Raw genomic sequence first — 16,756 nt, forward strand, 5'->3', positions numbered from 1 at the left:
GTTTGAGAAAGTTCAGACATCCAAAAGGTTCCTTCGGCATGTCTTGAAGTACAGGTGATGGGTGTCTTCCCTGAGTAACAAGTTCTGGGCATGTGGGTATAAGATGAAAAGTAGCGCGAGGTACCGCTGCCTTTCATGCAATCACATTCTACCGCTTGGATCGGGGGGCTCAGGAGAAGTATGAGAAGGAGCCCTAGCCAGGCGGAGTTTGGTGGGTCCCACCATCTGGGAGGTTCATTCGATACCTGTGGGTGCCCGTTTAAGGTTGTTGATGTGCACCCATGCGGTATGTCCCAGAAATTTTGCCGCGGTTGGGGTGGTGAGGATGACCATGTGAGGTCCGGTCCATCGGGTCTGCAGGGAGCCTGGCTGCAGATTTCTGAGAAGGACCTGGTCCCCTGGGGATAAGTCTCGTGGAGAGGCTTCCTTGGAGGCACTGTCGGTCGGGGCCGGAATGACAGCATCGGCATGGGCTCTCAAGAGGGCCCGGAGGAGGGTAAGGTAAGGCAGATAGGATAAAAGAGGTGGAGGAATGGCCGGGAGGTTGTGGTTGATAAGGAAGGGCCGACCATACAGTAACTCAAAGGGACTCAAACCTGATGGTCCTCAGGGGGACGCCCGGAGTCTGGTGAGAGCTATAGGTAACAGTGTGGGCCACGACAGGTGAGTCTCCAGGGTAAGTTTAGTGAGTTGAGCCTTAAGTAGCCCGTTGGCCCTTTCCACCTTACCCGAAGACTGAGGGTGGTAGGGGATGTGCAGCTTCCAGGTAATGTTGAGGCTCTCGGCCACCTGTTGGGTCACACTGGAGATAAATGCCGGCCCGTTGTCTGACTGTAGGGTCCGGGGTAACCCAAACCTCGGGATGATGTGCTCGATGAGGATTGTGGCCACCACATCTGCAGTCTCTCTGGCTGTGGGGTATGCCTCAATCCATCCTGTAAAAGTATCAACCAAAGTCAGTAGATAACGAAAGGCTTTATGGCGGGGCATGTGAGTGAAGTCCAGCTGCCAGTCTTCACCGGGCTGATGGCCTCGGAGCTGATGGTTAGGCCCCGGCCTGCGGATTCCTCCCTGTGCATTTACGGCCGAGCAGGTTTTACAAGCCCTATGGACAGCCTCAATCACCTTAGGTAGGGATGGATAGTAAAACAGGGGCTGGAGAAACTGGTTCAGTGCCCTTGGGCCAATATGGAGAGATTGGTGGATATCAGTAATTAGGGTATGGGCCAGGTTTTCTGGGAGGGCAATCTTCCCTTGGATGTAAATCCATCCTTTACTTTCTGCCTTTCCTCCCAGGGCCTGGAGGGCTTGAGTTTCCTTTATAGAGTAGAAAGGTCGATGAGGGGTATTAAGGAAGAGGATGGGAGATATTGGGTTACTTAAGGCCGTTTCCCTGGCCACTGAGTCGGCCTTATTATTTCCTATGGAGACCATGTCTTTAGAAGTCTGATGGCCCCTACAGTGAACGATTGCAACCTCAGTGGGCAGACTAAGGGCCTCAAGCAATTTGGCAATGAGAGGTCCATTTACTATAGGCGTCCCCTTGGTGGTTAAAAATCCCCGCTCCTGCCAGAGGACGGAATGAGTATGAACGATGAGATAGGCATATTTTGAGTCGGTGTAGATGGTGACTCGTTGTCCCTTAGATAGATGTAGAGCCCTGGTGAGAGCTATAAGTTCAGCCCTTTGGGAAGTAGTCCCATTTGGGAGGGGGACTGTCTCCACTACCGTCTCTGGGGTGACTACAGCATAGGCGGCGTGTCTCCGACCATCCGCAGCCAGGAAGGAGCTGCCATCTACAAAGAGTATACGGTCAGGGTTGGATAATGGCTGATCAGAGAGTCCAGGATGGGGAGGGGTGAGATCCTCTATGAGCTGCGGGCAGGAGTGAGTGGGTTCAGAGGTAGGCGAAGGTGTAGGCAACAGAGTTGCAGGATTTAAGCGGGGAGAGGTAGAGAGGGAGATTTGAGGGTTTTCGATGAATAGCAGATGGAAGAGTTGGAGACGAGAGGGGGTTAGGTGGGCCAGGGATCGGTGGCTAAGAAGATCCCCAAGTCGATGGGGGGAGTAAACCACGAGGGGTTGTCCCAAAGTCAATTTGAGAGCCTCCTTAGTTAAGGAGGCAGCAGCTGCGAGCGCCCTAAGGCAGGGCTGCCATCCGCGGGCGGTGCTGTCTAGCTGCTTAGATAGATAGGCTATAATCCGGTAAGTAGGTCCAACCGGTTGGGCCAAAAGGCCAGTAGCTGAACCCGACCGCTCCTCAGTGTAAAGGTGGAATGGTTTTGAAGGGTCAGGCAAAGTTAGTATCGGCCCAGCGGTGAGACAGTCTCTTAACTTGGAAAACAGGCGGCGGACCGAAGAGGGATCAGTGAGAGGACCCTGGGGAGTGTCCTTTGCCGCTTGGTATAAGGGGCGGGCCAAAATAGAAAAGTTTGGAATCCAGTGTCTAAAGAAGCCAGCCAACCCGAGGAAGGAAAGTATTTCATCTGCCGTCTGAGGGGGTTGGAGCTCTCGTAGGAGGCGGATACGGTCTCCGGTAAGAGATTTAGAGGTGGGGGTCAGGTGGATTCCCAGATAAGTGACCGAAGGGGTGCAGAGTTGTGCCTTAGAGGGTGTGACCCGATACCCTTTGCTCCCTAGGAAGTTAAGTAGGGAGGTGGTGTCATCCTGGGAGATGGTGAGGGCAGGGCTGCAGAGGAGGAGGTCGTCTACATATTGTAGTAAGGTACTAGCCTTAAGGAGGCATTGTTGTAAATCCGCAGCCAAGGCCTGACCAAAAATATGGGGGCTGTCCCGGAACCCCTGGGGTAGGACAGTCCAGGTTAATTGTCCAGAGGTATGTGTGTCTGGGTCTTCCCAGGTGAAGGCGAAAAGAAAGTAGGAATCGGGGTGTAGGGGAATAGTAAAAAAGGCATCCTTCAGGTCCAACACCGTAAAGTGAGTGGTGCTTGGAGGGATATGGGATAGCAGGGTATAAGGGTTAGGAACCACTGGATGGAGAGGGACTATTGCCTCATTAATGAGTCGGAGGTCCTGAACCAATCGATAAGCTCCGGAGGGTTTACGGACCGGCAGGATGGGGGAGTTACAGGGAGAGCTTATGGGAATCAGAAGTCCCTGACGCTTTAGTCGTTCTATGATCGGTTTGAGGCCGAGGCGATGGAGGAGGGAGATAGGGAACTGGGGTCTAGAGGGGAACTTGGAACCGTCCTTGAGTTTTATTTTGACGGGAGGGTGGTGGGAGGCCACTACAGGTTCCGAGGTATCCCATACTTGGGGGTTCACGAAGGGTAATTGATCCGGAGTAGGAGTAGATGGAGTGGAGAGATATAGGATGAGACGAGCTGAGGGTGAGGAGGGAGGAGAGGGGGACAAATGAATAGTTGCCCCTAGCTTTTGGAGGATATCCCTACCCAGCAGGGGCACTGGGCATGAGGGAATCACCAGGAATGAGTGAGAGAAGGGGAACCCATCCAGGCTACAAGTAAGGGGAGGTGTGGCCCTAGGAGTGGAGGAGTTCCCGTCGATCCCCATAACAGCGACTGGTGAGGGTTGAGTAGGTCCCGCGTAGGAAGGCAGAACAGAATAGGTAGCCCCCGTATCCAGCAGAAAGGAGCTGGACTTACCCGCTACCTGGAGCATGACCCTGGGCTCGGCCTGGGTGAGAGGGGCGGCCGAGGCTGGGCTCCGTCAGTCTCCTCCAGCCCGAGCAGTTGGAAGGCTGGACTCACCGTCTCGGGTCTTCCCCCGCGTTGAGGCGCCGAGGATTCCCTGAGGCTAGGGCAGTCGGGTTTCCAGTGGCCCATCAAATGGCAGAGAGGGCATGGTCGAGTTGGTGCCCTCGGGGTGGGGCACTGACGGGCCCAATGGCCTTCAGTCCCGCATTTGAAGCAGGCCCCCGGAGGGGTGCGGGTGGGTCCCCCTCTCTGCTGGCTCCTGGAGCCGGCCGGCCGCAGGGCTGCTACCAAGGCCTGGGTTTGTAGCTGGACCTTCTGCTGGAGTCTGGCCTGTCGCTTCAGCTCTGCGGCTTCCTCACGGGAGTTAAAGACCTTAAATGCCATTCTCACTAGGTCAGAGATGGGGGTCTGAGGGCCTTCCTCGACTTTCTTTAATTTTTTGCGGATATCTGGGGCTGACTGAGAGATAAAATGTGTGGCTAGAACCGTGGCCCCCGCGGGACAGGCCGGGTCCAAGCGAGTGTACTGAATTAATGCCTCGGTCAGCCGGTTAAGGAATATAGCCGGGTTTTCGTCAGGGGCCTGTATGATTTCTCTGATCTTGTCATAATTTACGGCCTTATTAGAGGCCGCCCGCACGCCAGCGATGAGACATCGGACCATGTGGTCGCGGCGCCGGCGGCCATCTTGGCCGTCTTGGTAATCCCAGCCTGGCTCTACGGCGGGGACCGCCTGAGCACCGACCGCCATTGTGGCGTCGGTCAGGTGGACCTGATCAGCGTGTCCCCGGGCAGCAGCCTGGATACGTTCCCTCTCCTCAGTGGTGAGGGTGGTGGTCTGGATGACATGTAAGTCATGCCAGGTTAGGTCATAGGCCTGCGCCAAGTATTGGAATTCCTTGATGTAGTTGTCCGGATTGGCCGAAAAGGAACCTAAGCATTTTTCTATTTGGGATAGGTCTTGTAGAGAAAAGGGCGCATGGACTCGGACAACCCCTTCAGCCCCTGCAACCTCCCTCAAGGGGCAGACCAGGTCCGGGGAAGAGTTTTTGGATCTGGTACGGGCAGAGATAGGAGGAGAAGGGAGGGGGCTGGAAGGTGGTTGAGGTTCTGGGGCTGGGAGGAGAGGAACGGTTGGAGAGGGTATGCTCGAGGCTGGGCCTGGGCCTGGAGTTTCGGAGATTGAGGAAGGAGTCGGGGACACAGGTTGTTGGGGAGCGGGTTGGTAGGGAGGAGGAGACAGGTGTGGGGCCCTTACAGGGGGCCTGGAGAGATCTTCAGGAGGCTCCACGAGGGGGGATGGAGGGGCCAAGTTGGAGTCTCTAGAGGTGGAGTGGGGAAGAGTCGGCGGGGGAGAGCGGGCTAGGAGTACCTGAAAGGTTGAGCAGCTAGAGCAGAGTTCTGGTCTGGAGCGCAGGGTCCAGAAAGCCTGGACATAGGGCACCTCAGACCATTTGCCTTGGCGTCTACAGAGATTATCAAGGTCCGTAAGTATCTGATAATCAAAAGTGCCTTCAGGTGGCCATTGCGCTTGGTTATTCAGCCGATATTGAGGCCAAGCGACGGTACAGTAATGGATAAGGCGTCGCCTTCGTAAGTCCTGGTCTAACTCCAGAGTTCGGAGATTAGCCAGTAGGCATCCTAAAGGCGTTTTGGAATCGAATTTGGACTGGGAGGTTCCCATGGCTCCTTCCCGTATCAGCTCAAGACTTGGAGGAGGGCGTCCCCTCGACTGTGAATTGAGCTGCTGCTTACAGAAGTGGTCACCGTGGAATAAGGACGTCTCCTTTACTCCCCGGAACCGCGGAGCCACCAGGTGGCGGAGGAGGGTTTGCCCTGACGCGGCCGCGATTAGGACAGGGCGCCCCGGGAGAGGGTCGGAAACCAGGGAACACTCACCGCAAGGAGTCCGGTGACCCCAGCAGAGAAAGAGAGCGGAGTTCCAGTCCGACGGAAGAGGAGAGAGCCTCCGTGCTGTTGCAGGGGCTCGATCTCCTCCCGGGTTTCGGCACCAAATGTTAAGTTTTTTTAGTAACTAGACGGAAATGAGACCGCCAAGGCAAGCGAGGGTCCAAGAACAGATTTTATTGCAGGCACCCTCGGGCGAGGTTCCACGACTCACGGGGGAAAGAGAGTGAGTCGAGGAAGTCGCGCCAAGACAAGGTGGTAGGGGGTTTACATAACGTTGTAAGGCAGAACGGTTTCCTATTGGTCGGCTCATATGCAAAGGAAGGATTGCAATCCAACCAGTCAGAGTGACCCTCACTATGCAAAGGAAGGATTGCAATTCGACCAGTCAAAGGTGACTTCCTCCTCTGGGGTTTGAAGGGCATTGGGTTCGGTTGAGGAAGTCCAAAGGAGAGGTGTAAGGGTCTGCTCAAGCTGTCATCCCAAGTGGAGGTGGTGACAGGAACTTCAGCCATTTTAGCGTATCCGCCATCTTGAGGAGTTTCCCTTCCCGCCTGGCCCCAACACCTTCCAGGGTCACGCTGACTGCCCTGCAGGCCCTCTGTGCCCCAGGAATACAGGCACGGGGATTCGGGGAGGGGAGGAAGTGCCCCGGAACCCGGCCAGCCCCGGCCCCCTTGACAGAGGGAGCACAGACCTCCCAGGTCGCTTTGCACAGACCCTGGTGACCTGAGGCTCCCTGGCTGTCACTCTGTCCCAGCCCCTCCTGGCCTGCAGGGCACAGGCTGAGTCACAGTAAATTCTGTGGGGTCCTGACCCTGGCATCTGGCGGCCCCTGATAGGCACGTGGGGACGTCAGCTGTGTGTGCCTGGCGGTGCCCCTGTAGGGGCTTGTTGGGGCCTGGGTGGCGCCCCCTCCTCCTCTCTGGGGGTCTCTCCATGCCCCGTGCACAGAGTTCTGGGAGACACAGAAATGTGTTGGCTGTGCATTTTCACACCACAACACTTTAAGGACTTTCTACAGCAAACGGGCTCAGAGCTGAGGGGGCGCACCTTTCCCTGGGGAGGGAGACCTTTCTGTCCTTTAAGGGAGGGCAAGAATCACCGGAGTGGGGTTGCTGGTGCTGGAGTCCCCCACCTGGAAGCATTTGTGGACTCCGGGTGGGGGCGTGTGTCCTGAGGTTTCAGCTTGAGAGACGGTTCTGAGGACAGCAGAGCTGACCTGGACCTGCAGCTCATGGACTCCTGTGCTGGGGTCCACAGGGCATCTGGATCCCGGCCTCGAGCCCCCTGGGGCCCCAGAACCTGGAGGAGCCTGCCTCCTGGTGTGGGTGTGGGTGGGGCCCACCGGCCTATCCCTGCTCTCCCCAGCCTGGGGTGTCCCGGGATCCCCAGGGCTGCCCTAGGTCAGCGACCTGGATCTGTGGGGCACACCCAGGGCCCAGGAGGCCACATCCAGCTGTGAGAGGGCTCCCTCAGCCTGGGGCCAGAATCCAGGCCTGGCCAGGGCCATGGGGGGTGGATCCCATTAGTCTTTGTGTTGGGCCTGGGGGGGCTCAAATCATCCCAGCCCCCACAGAGCCCAGGGCAAGGCCAGCCCAGGTCCCTCTGGGTTAGGGTCTGGTGTCCTGTGCAGGGTGTGCTGCCCTCCAGTAGGGACAGTGGGAGGAGGCAGGGCACAGTGCATCCTCTGCTCCACCCACCTGCACCCACCCTGTCGGGGGCTCCCTGCCTCCTGCAACCCCTGGGTACTCTATGGAACACCAGTGCTTCTGATGGGAGCAGGGTATCCAGAGAACCACAGGGAGGCTGAGCATGTCCCACAGGGGCAGCTGCACTGGGTCCTTGTTGGGGGCCAATGGTGTGGGGGTGGATGGTGTGGGGGCAGGGGTATGATGGTGGTGGAGTGTGGGGGATGGTGTAGGAGGGATGGTTTGGGGTATAGTGTGGGTGGGGATCGTGTGGGGCTGTGTGGGTGTGAGGGGGATGGTGTAGGGGGGATGCCATGGAGGATGATGATGTAGGGGGATGATGTGGGGGTGGGGAATGAGGGGGATGGCGTGGGGGGCCTGCGGACACAGGGCATCCTCTTTCTCTAAGATGCACACGGAGACGTCTACAGATAAAGGCGACCCCAGTCTGGGGTTTGCTGTGACACCTGCCCCTGGGGCCCCGTGTGGGCAGTGCAGGGCCCTGGCTGGACCGGGGGCATTATCTGGGGCCCATGATACTATGTATGTTTACAAATTGCAAATTGTCTCAAATAAAATGCATAGAATTTAGAAATATATAAAGCACCAAGGGTGGGTGTCACCCTGACCCATCCGACCCTAATCGGATTGATGTGTGTCCTGATCCAGCCACGGCCATGCCGCCTGGCCCCCAGGTCCTGTTACTGCCCCCCACGGCCCCCAATCCAGCCCCCTGCTTTTCAGGGGGCCGTTCCTCATCCCTTAGGGGTTCGGATCACATGTCAATCCCTGGAGGCCCCATCCTAGTGACCTCCTTATCACTGAGATCCTGGGAGTGGGGGCACGGGGGTCATCCCCAGCACCCTACCATACAGTCGTGTGTTGTTGGTTACTGTTGCTTCCCCCGGCCTCAGAAGCCCCCTGTTCCCTACCCAGAAGCCCCCGGGCCTCCCCCCGGGGTCGGATCCCCCCTGGCCCCTCAGCCTCACCGGACCCTGTAGCAGTCCCAAAACATGATATGGCTGCTGAACGTCCTGTTGAGGTCCCGGTCTATCTGTGTGATGTCGCTGGTGGAGACCAGGGCCTCCTTCATTTTCTGCGGGAAAACCGGGGACGAGGAGCCCGCGTCAGGGACACAGACCCCGACCTGTCACCAGCTGCCATCCTGGGCAGGGAGCCCTGGGGCCACCATGGGAGTGTGTCCTGCCGAAACCTCCTTCCTTCCCCTGGGAGTCCAGGTATGGCGGGAGTGCCCACCGTGCTGGTGGGACCTGTGTGAGGGCCTGTGCCCAGCTGCTGTGGGCAGGGAGGTGACTGAGGGTCAGCCTGGGTGGGAGGGGACATGGGGGTGTTGTGCCCAAGATTGCGAATCCTAGAAACCACTAAGGAGCCGACACGGATGCAAACACACGAGGGTTGATTTACAGCCTAGAGCTTGCGTCCAAGTGCACCCGACACAGCAGAGCAGGGACTTGGACCCCAGGTGGGTTTTAGCTTAGTTTTAAGGGCTGGTCTCGGGGACCTCCAGGAGGGCTGGAGCAATTCCTCAAGTTCTGTTTACATTTTGATATGGGGCCTTCAAGGGCATTGAGCTCTGTTCTCATTCTAATAGGGGCTTCTTGCCCTTGGCCTGGGCTCAGTTCTTATGCTAATGTGGGGCTTTCTAGGACATTAAGCTGTAAACTTTTGTTATTTTCCTGTAACTGAAGTAATGTAAGTTTCAGCTCTTCTTAGCAGGGGCCTGGGATGGCTGGACATGTGCTAACGCTGAACTTAAAGTGGAATGGCCTTAATTGTCTGGGCCTCAACGGGTCCGGTCCCATCCTATCTAGATCCTTCCTCCTTCCCCAGAGCTCCTAAGGGAGCAATTGCAAATGACCTCTGGTGGCAGCGTCTGTTGGCAGACAGACCCAGGGATTTGGGATCAGGAAGTCCTGGAGCGCCGGTGATTCAATTCTATTCGATTCTTTTCGATTCGATTCTTTGTGATTCGATTATTTTCTATTTGATTCGATTCGATTAGATTTTTTTCTATTCGATTCGATTCTTTTCTATTTTATTCAATTTGATTCGATTAGATTCTTTTCTATTCTATTCTATTCGATTCAATTCGATTCTTTTCTATTCGAATCAATTTGATTCATTTCTATTCGGATCGATTTGATTCGATTCCATTCTTTTCTCTTCTATTCCATTCGATTCAATTCAATTCTTTTCTATTTGATACGATTTGATTCGATTCGATTAGATTTTTTCTATTCTATACGATTTGATTAAATTCGAATCGATTCTTTTCTATTCGATTCGATTAGATTCTTTTCTATTCTATTCAATTCGATACGATTCTTTTCTATTCTATTCTATTCTTTTCTATTCTATTCGAATGTATTCTATTCTATTCTATTCGATATTTTTCTATTCTATTCTATTCGAATGTATTTGATTTGATTCGATTCGATTCTTTTCTATTCTATTTGATTCGATTAGATTCTTTTCTATTCGATTCGATTCAATTCTTTTCCATTAGATTCAATTCTATTCGATTCTTTTCTATTCGATTCGATTCGATTCTTTTCTATTCAATTAGATTCCATTTGATTCGATTCTTTTCTATTCAATTCGATATGATTTGATTCAATTATTTTCTATTCTATGCAATTAGATTTGATTCTTTTCTATTCGATTCGATTCGACTCTTTTCTATTCAATTCGATGCGAGTCAATTCGATTCTATTCAATTCGATTCAATTCTTTTCTATTTGATTCGTTTCCCTTGATTCGATTCAATTCTTTTCTATTCTATTCAATTCGATTTTTTGATCGATTCTTTTCGATTCGATTCTTTTCGATTCGATTCGCTTCGATTCTTTTCGATTTAATTCGATTCAATTCGATTCTTTTTTATTCGATTAGATCCTTTTTGCTTCATTTCTATTCAATTCTTTTCGATTTCATTGGATGCGATTCTTTTCATTTCGATTCGATTCGATTCAATTCGATTCAATTCTTTTCTATTCTATTCAATTCGATTTTTTTGATCGATTCGATTCGATTCTTTTCGATTTGATTATTTTCCATTTGATTCGATTCAATTCTTTTGGATTCGATTCGATACTTTCGATTCGATTCTTTTCAATTCAATTCGATTCTTTTCGATTCAATTCTTTTCAACTCCATTCGAATTGATTTGATTCTTTTCGATTCGATTCGATTCTTTTCGTTTCGATTCGATTCTTTTCGATTTGATTCAATTCGATTCTTTTGGATTCGATTCGATACTGTTCGATTTGATTCTTTTCGATTCAATTCGATTCGAATCTATTTGATTCTTTTCGATTCGATTAGACTCAATTCGATTCGATCCTTTTTGATTCAATTCGATACGATTCGATTCGAATCGATTCGATTCGATTATTTTCGATTCATTTTGATTTGATTCTTTTCGATTCGATTCGTTTTTTCTTGTTTCGATCAATTCGATTCATATCTTTTCGATTCAATTCTATTCGATTTGATTCTATTCTTTTCTATTCAATTCGATTCGATTCAATTCTATTCGTTTCTATTCTTTTCGATTTGATTCTTTTCCCTTCCATTCGATTTGATTCTACTCGATTCATTTCGATTCGATTCGATTGTTTTTGATTCGATTCTATTCGATTCTTTTCGATTATATTCGATTCGATTCTTTTTAATTCGATATGATTCGATTCGATTCTTTTCGATTCGTTTCGACTCTTTTCGATGTGATTCGATTCATTCGATTCTTTTCGATTCGATTCGATACGATTCTTTTCAATTAGATTCGATTCAATTCTTTTCGATTCGATTCGATTCTTTTCTATTTGATTAGATTGTATTCGATTGTTTTCGTTTCGATTCCATTCTTTTCACTTCGATTCTTTTCGATTTGATTAGATTCGATTCTTTTCGATTTGATTCGATACTGTTCGATTTGATTCTTTTCGATTCAATTCAATTCGATTCGATTCTTTTCTATTCGATTCGATTCGATTCTTTTCGTTTCAATTTGATTCTTTTCGTCCTGATTCGATTCGATTCTTTTCGATTCGATTCGATTCATTTCGATTCAATTCAATTGGTTTCTTTTCGATTCAATTCGATTCCTTTCAATTCTATTTGATTCTTTTCAATTCGATTTGATTCGATTGGATTCTTGTCAATTAGATTAAATTCGATTCGATTTTTTCAATTTGATTCGATTCTCTTCAAATGGATTCGATTTGATTCGATCTTCTCGATTCGATTCTTTTCGACTCAACTCGATTCAATTCGATTTGATTCTTTTCGATTCGATTCGATTCGATTCTTTTCGTTTCGATTCGATTCTTTTCGATTCGATTCGATTGATTTCAATTTGATTTGATTCTTTTCAATTCGATTCGATTCTCTTCAAATTCATTCGATTTGATTCGATCTTCTTGATTCGATTTGATTCTTTTCGATTCGATTCTATTCAATTCGATTGTTTTTATTCAATTCTATTCTTTTCAATCTGATTCTTTTCAATTCGATTCTTTTCGATTTCATTCGATTTGATTCGATTCGATTAAAATCGATTCGATTTGATTATTTTCGATTCAATTCGATTCCATTCCATTCGATTCTTTTAGATTTGATTCGATTCAAATTTTTTCGATACAATTTGATTCTTTTTGATTCGATTCGATTCATTTTTTTTATTCGATTCGATTCCTTTCGATTCGATTCGATTCTTTTCGATTCGATTTGATTCGATTGGATTCTTTTCGATTCGATTTGATTCCATTGGATTCTTGTCGATTGGATTAGATTCGATTCGATTTTTTCAATTCGATTCTATTCTTTTCAAATTGATTCGATTCGATTCGATCTTCTCGATTCGATATGATTCTTATCGATGCTATTCTATTCGATTCTTTTTGATTCGATTCTATTCTTTTTGATTTCATTCTTTTTGATTCGTTACTTTTCGATTTGATTTGATTCAATTCTTTTCGATTCGATTCGTTTAGATTAGATTCAATTCGATTCGATTAGATTCTTTTAGATTAGATTCGACTTGATTCTTTTCGATTCAATTCGATTCTTTTCGATTCGATTTGATTCGATTCTTTTCGATTCGATTGATTTCGATTCAATTTGATTCTTTTCAATTCGATTTGATTCGATTGGATTCTTGTCGATTCAATCAGATTCGATTTGATTTTTTCAATTCAATTCGATTCTCTTCAAATTGATTCGATTCGATTTGATCTTCTCGATTCAATTTGATTCTTTTCGATTCTATTCGATTCGATTGTTTTTATTCGATTCTATTCTTTTTGATCTGATTCTTTTCGATTTCATTTGATTTGATTCGATTTGAATCGATTAGATTTGATCCTTTTCAATTCGATTCGATTATATTCAATTTGATTCGATTCAATTCCATTCCATTCAATTCTTTTAGATTTGATTGGATTCAAATTTTTTCGATTCAATTTGATTCTTTTCGATTCGATTCGATTTGTTTTTTTATTCGATTTGATTGCTTTTGATTCGATTCGATTCTTTTCGATTCAATTTGATTCGATTGGATTCTTTTTGATTCGATTAGATTCGATTCGAGTTTTTCAATTCGATTCTATTCTTTTCAAATTCATTCGATTCGATTCGATCTCGATTCGATATGATTCTTATCGATTCGATTCGATTCATTTCTTTTTGATTCGATTCTATTCTTTTCGATTTCATTCTTTTCGATTCATTACTTTTCAATTTGATTTGATTCGTTTCGATTCGATTCGATTCGATTCTTTTCGATTCGATTAGATTGAATTCGATTTGATTTGATTCTTTTAGATTTGATTAGATTTGATTCTTTTCGATTCAATTCGATTCTTTTCAATTCGATTTGATATGATTCTTTTCGATTCAATTTGATTCTTTTTGATTTGATTCGATTCTTTTCAATTGGATTTGAATGGATTCTTTTCGATTCGATTCAATGCGTTTCTTTTCAATTCGATTTGATTCGGTTCGATTCTTTTCGATTCGATTCGATTCTTTTCGATTCTATTCTTTTTGATTTGATTTGATTCGATTCGATTCAATTTGTTTCTTTTCGATTCGATTCTATTCGATTCCTTAGGATTGGTTTTGATTCAATTTATTTCTTTTCGATTCGATTCGATTCGATATGAATCGATTCGATTCTTTTCGATTTGATTCGATTCTTTTCAAAGTCATTCGAGTATATTCGATTCTTTTTTTTTTAATTTTTATTTATTTATGATAGTCACAGAGAGAGAGAGAGAGAGAGGCAGAGACACAGGCAGAGAGAGAAGCAGGCTCCATGCACCGGGAGCCCGACGTGGGATTCGATCCCGGGTCTCCAGGATCGCGCCCTGGGCCGAAGGCAGGCGCCAAACCGCTGCGCCACCCAGGGATCCCTATTCGATTCTTTTTGATTTGATTTGATTCGATTCGATTCTTTTCGATTCGATCGATTCAATTCGATTCTTTTCGATTCCATTCTATTCGATTCCTTAGGATTGGTTTTGATTCGATTTAATTCTTTTTGATTCGATTCGATTAGATTCGAATCGATTTGTTTCTTTTTGATTCGATTTGATTCGATTCCTTTTGATTCAATTCGATTCGATTTGATTCTTTTCGATTTGATTCCATTCGATTCTTTTCAATTCGATTCAATACGATTCGATTCGATTCAATTCTTTTAGATTCGATTCGATTCGATTCGATTTGTTTCTTTTCTTTTCATTTCGATTGGATTCTTTTCGATTCGATTCTTTTCTATTCGATACGATTCGATTCGTTTCTTTTCGATTCGATTCTTTTTTATTCTATTCTATTCTTTTCGATTCGAATCGATTCTTTTCGATTTGACTTGATACGATTCGATTCTTTTAGATTCGCCTCAATTTGATTCGATTCAATTTTTTTATTTGATACTTTTTGATTCGATTCTTTTTGATTCTATTTGATTTGATTCTTTTCAATTTGATTCGATTCTATTTGATTTTTTCGATTCGATTCGATGAGATTCTTTTCAATTCGTTTTTTTTTTATTCGATTCTTTTCGTTTTGATTCGATACTTCTCGATTCGAATCTTTTCGATTTGATTCAATTCGATTCTTTTCGATTCATTGTATACTGTTCGATTTGATTGGTTTTGATTCCATTCGATTCAAATCGGTTCGATTCTTTTCGATTCGATTCAATTCTTTTCGATTCGATTCGATTCTTTTCAATACGATTCTTTTCTATTTGATTCGATTCGATTCATTTCGATTTGATACTGTTCAATTTGATTCCAATTCAATTCGATTCAATTTGATTCTTTCCTATTGGATTAGATTCATTTCGATTCGATTCTTTTCGATTCTTTTTGTTCGATTCGATTCAATTCTTTTTGATTCAATTCGATTCGATTCCATTCTTTTCTATTTGATTTGATTCGTTTTGATTTGATTCTTTTCAATTTGATTCAATTCAATTCTTTTTGATTTGATTCTTTTCGCTTCGATTCTTTTCGATTCGATTCCATTCAATTCAATTCTTTCGATTCAATTTGTTTCAATTTGATTCTTTTCGATTCAATACAAATCTTTTAGATTCGTTCGACTCAATTTTTTTCAATTCGATTCTTTTCTCTTTGATGCGATTCAATTCTTTTCGTTTGATTCGATTCGATTCTTTTTGATTCCATTTGATTCTTTTGAGTTCGATTTGATTCGTTTCATTTCTTTTTGATTAGATTCGATTGGATTCTTTTTGCTTTGATTCGATGTGATTCTTTTTGATTCAATTCGATTCGATTTGATTCTTTTTGATTCTATTTGATTATTTTTGCAGCGATTCGATTAATTCGATTCTTTCCTTTTCGAATCGATTCGATTCGAATCGATTCTTTTTAATTAGATTCGATTCGATTCGATTCTTTTCACTTCAAATCGATTCGATTAGATTCTTTTCGATTCAATTCGATGCGATTCGATTATTTTTGGTTCGATTTGATTCGACTCTTTTCAATTCGATTCGATTCAATTCTTTTTTATTAGATTCGATTCGTTTCTTTTCGGTTCGATTCGATTCAATTCAATTTGATTCTTTTCAATTCGATTCGATTGTTTTCGATTGGATTCGATTCGATTTGATTCGATTTGATTCTTTTCGGTTCTATGCTTTTTGATTCGATTCAACTCTTTTCGATTCAATTCACTTCGCTTTGATTCTGTTCAATTCGATTCCATTCGATTCAATTTTTCTATTCAATTCTATTCGATTCAATTCTTTTCGATATGATTCTATTCCATTCGATTCAATTTGATTTGATTCTTTTTGATTCGATTCGATTTGATTCTTTTCCATTTGATTCGATTCTATTTGATTCTTTCAATTTGATTCAATACTATTTTTTTCAATTCGATTTGTTTCGATTCTTTTCAATTCGATTTGATTCGAATCTTTTCGATTCGACCTATTCGACTTTTTTTATTCGATTTGATTTGATTATTTTTGAATCGATTCGATTTGATTCTTTTCATTTCAATTCTATTCTTTTCGATTCAATTCCATTCGATTTTTTATGATTCGATTAGAATTGATTCTTTTCGATTCGATTCTTTTGAATACGATTCAATTCGATTCCATTTTTTCAATTCGATTCTATTCTTTTCAATTCGATTCTTTTCGATTCAATTGTATTTGATTCTTTCGATTTGATAATTTTCGATTCGATTCTTTTCGATTCAATTCGATTGTTTTCGATTCGCTTTGATTTTTTCTATTCAATTCGATTCTTTTCGATTTGATTCGATTCGATTTGCTTCAATTCGATTTGATTCGATTATATTCAATTAGATTCTTTTGAATGCGATTCGATTATATTCCATTATTTTCTATTTGATTCGATACGATTCTTTTCCATTCAATTCTATTTGATTCTTTTCGATTCGATTCTTTTCCATTCGGTTCAATAAGACTCGATTCTTTTCAATTCAATTCGATTCTATTCGATTTTTTTCTATTGGATTCTTTTCTTTTTTTCTTTTTTTTATGATAGTCACAGAGAGAGAGAGAGAGAGGCAGAGACACAGGCAGAGGAAGAAGCAGGCTCCATGCACCGGGAGCCCGATGTGGGATTCGATCCCGGGTCTCCAGGATCAGGCCCTGGGCCAAAGGCAGGCGCTAAACCGCTGCGCCACCCAGGGATCCCTATTGGATTCTTTTCGATTCGATTCGATTCATTTTGATTGATTCGATTTGATTCAATTCTTTTCAATTCGATTCTTATCAATTTGATTCGATTCGATTTGATTCTTTTCGATTCGATTCGTATCGATTTGATTCTTTTGGATTCAATCCGATTCTTTTCGATTCGATTCCATTCGATTCGATTCTTTTCGATTTGATTCGATGCATTTCTTTTCGTTTTGATTTGATTCGATTCGATTTGATTCATACTTCACGATT

At 45.1% G+C, this 16,756-nt stretch overlaps 1 protein-coding gene across 1 annotated transcript; it reads right to left on the reverse strand.

Annotated features, from left to right (window-relative positions):
* Positions 1–444: 444 nt before the first annotated feature.
* On the reverse strand, positions 445–3,871 carry LOC144283050 (protein NYNRIN-like). Its single transcript, XM_077846672.1, has 2 exons — positions 3,627–3,871; positions 445–1,796 (listed from the first exon to the last, which is right to left on the reverse strand). Exons 1-2 carry the CDS (start codon positions 3,640–3,642, stop codon positions 607–609), a joined length of 1,206 nt encoding a protein of 401 aa, XP_077702798.1. The 5' UTR covers positions 3,643–3,871; the 3' UTR covers positions 445–606.
* Between the last annotated feature and the right edge of the window lie 12,885 nt (positions 3,872–16,756).

This window comes from Canis aureus, chromosome 14 (assembly GCF_053574225.1).
Source record: "Canis aureus isolate CA01 chromosome 14, VMU_Caureus_v.1.0, whole genome shotgun sequence".
Classification (NCBI taxonomy): Eukaryota; Metazoa; Chordata; class Mammalia; order Carnivora; family Canidae; genus Canis; species Canis aureus.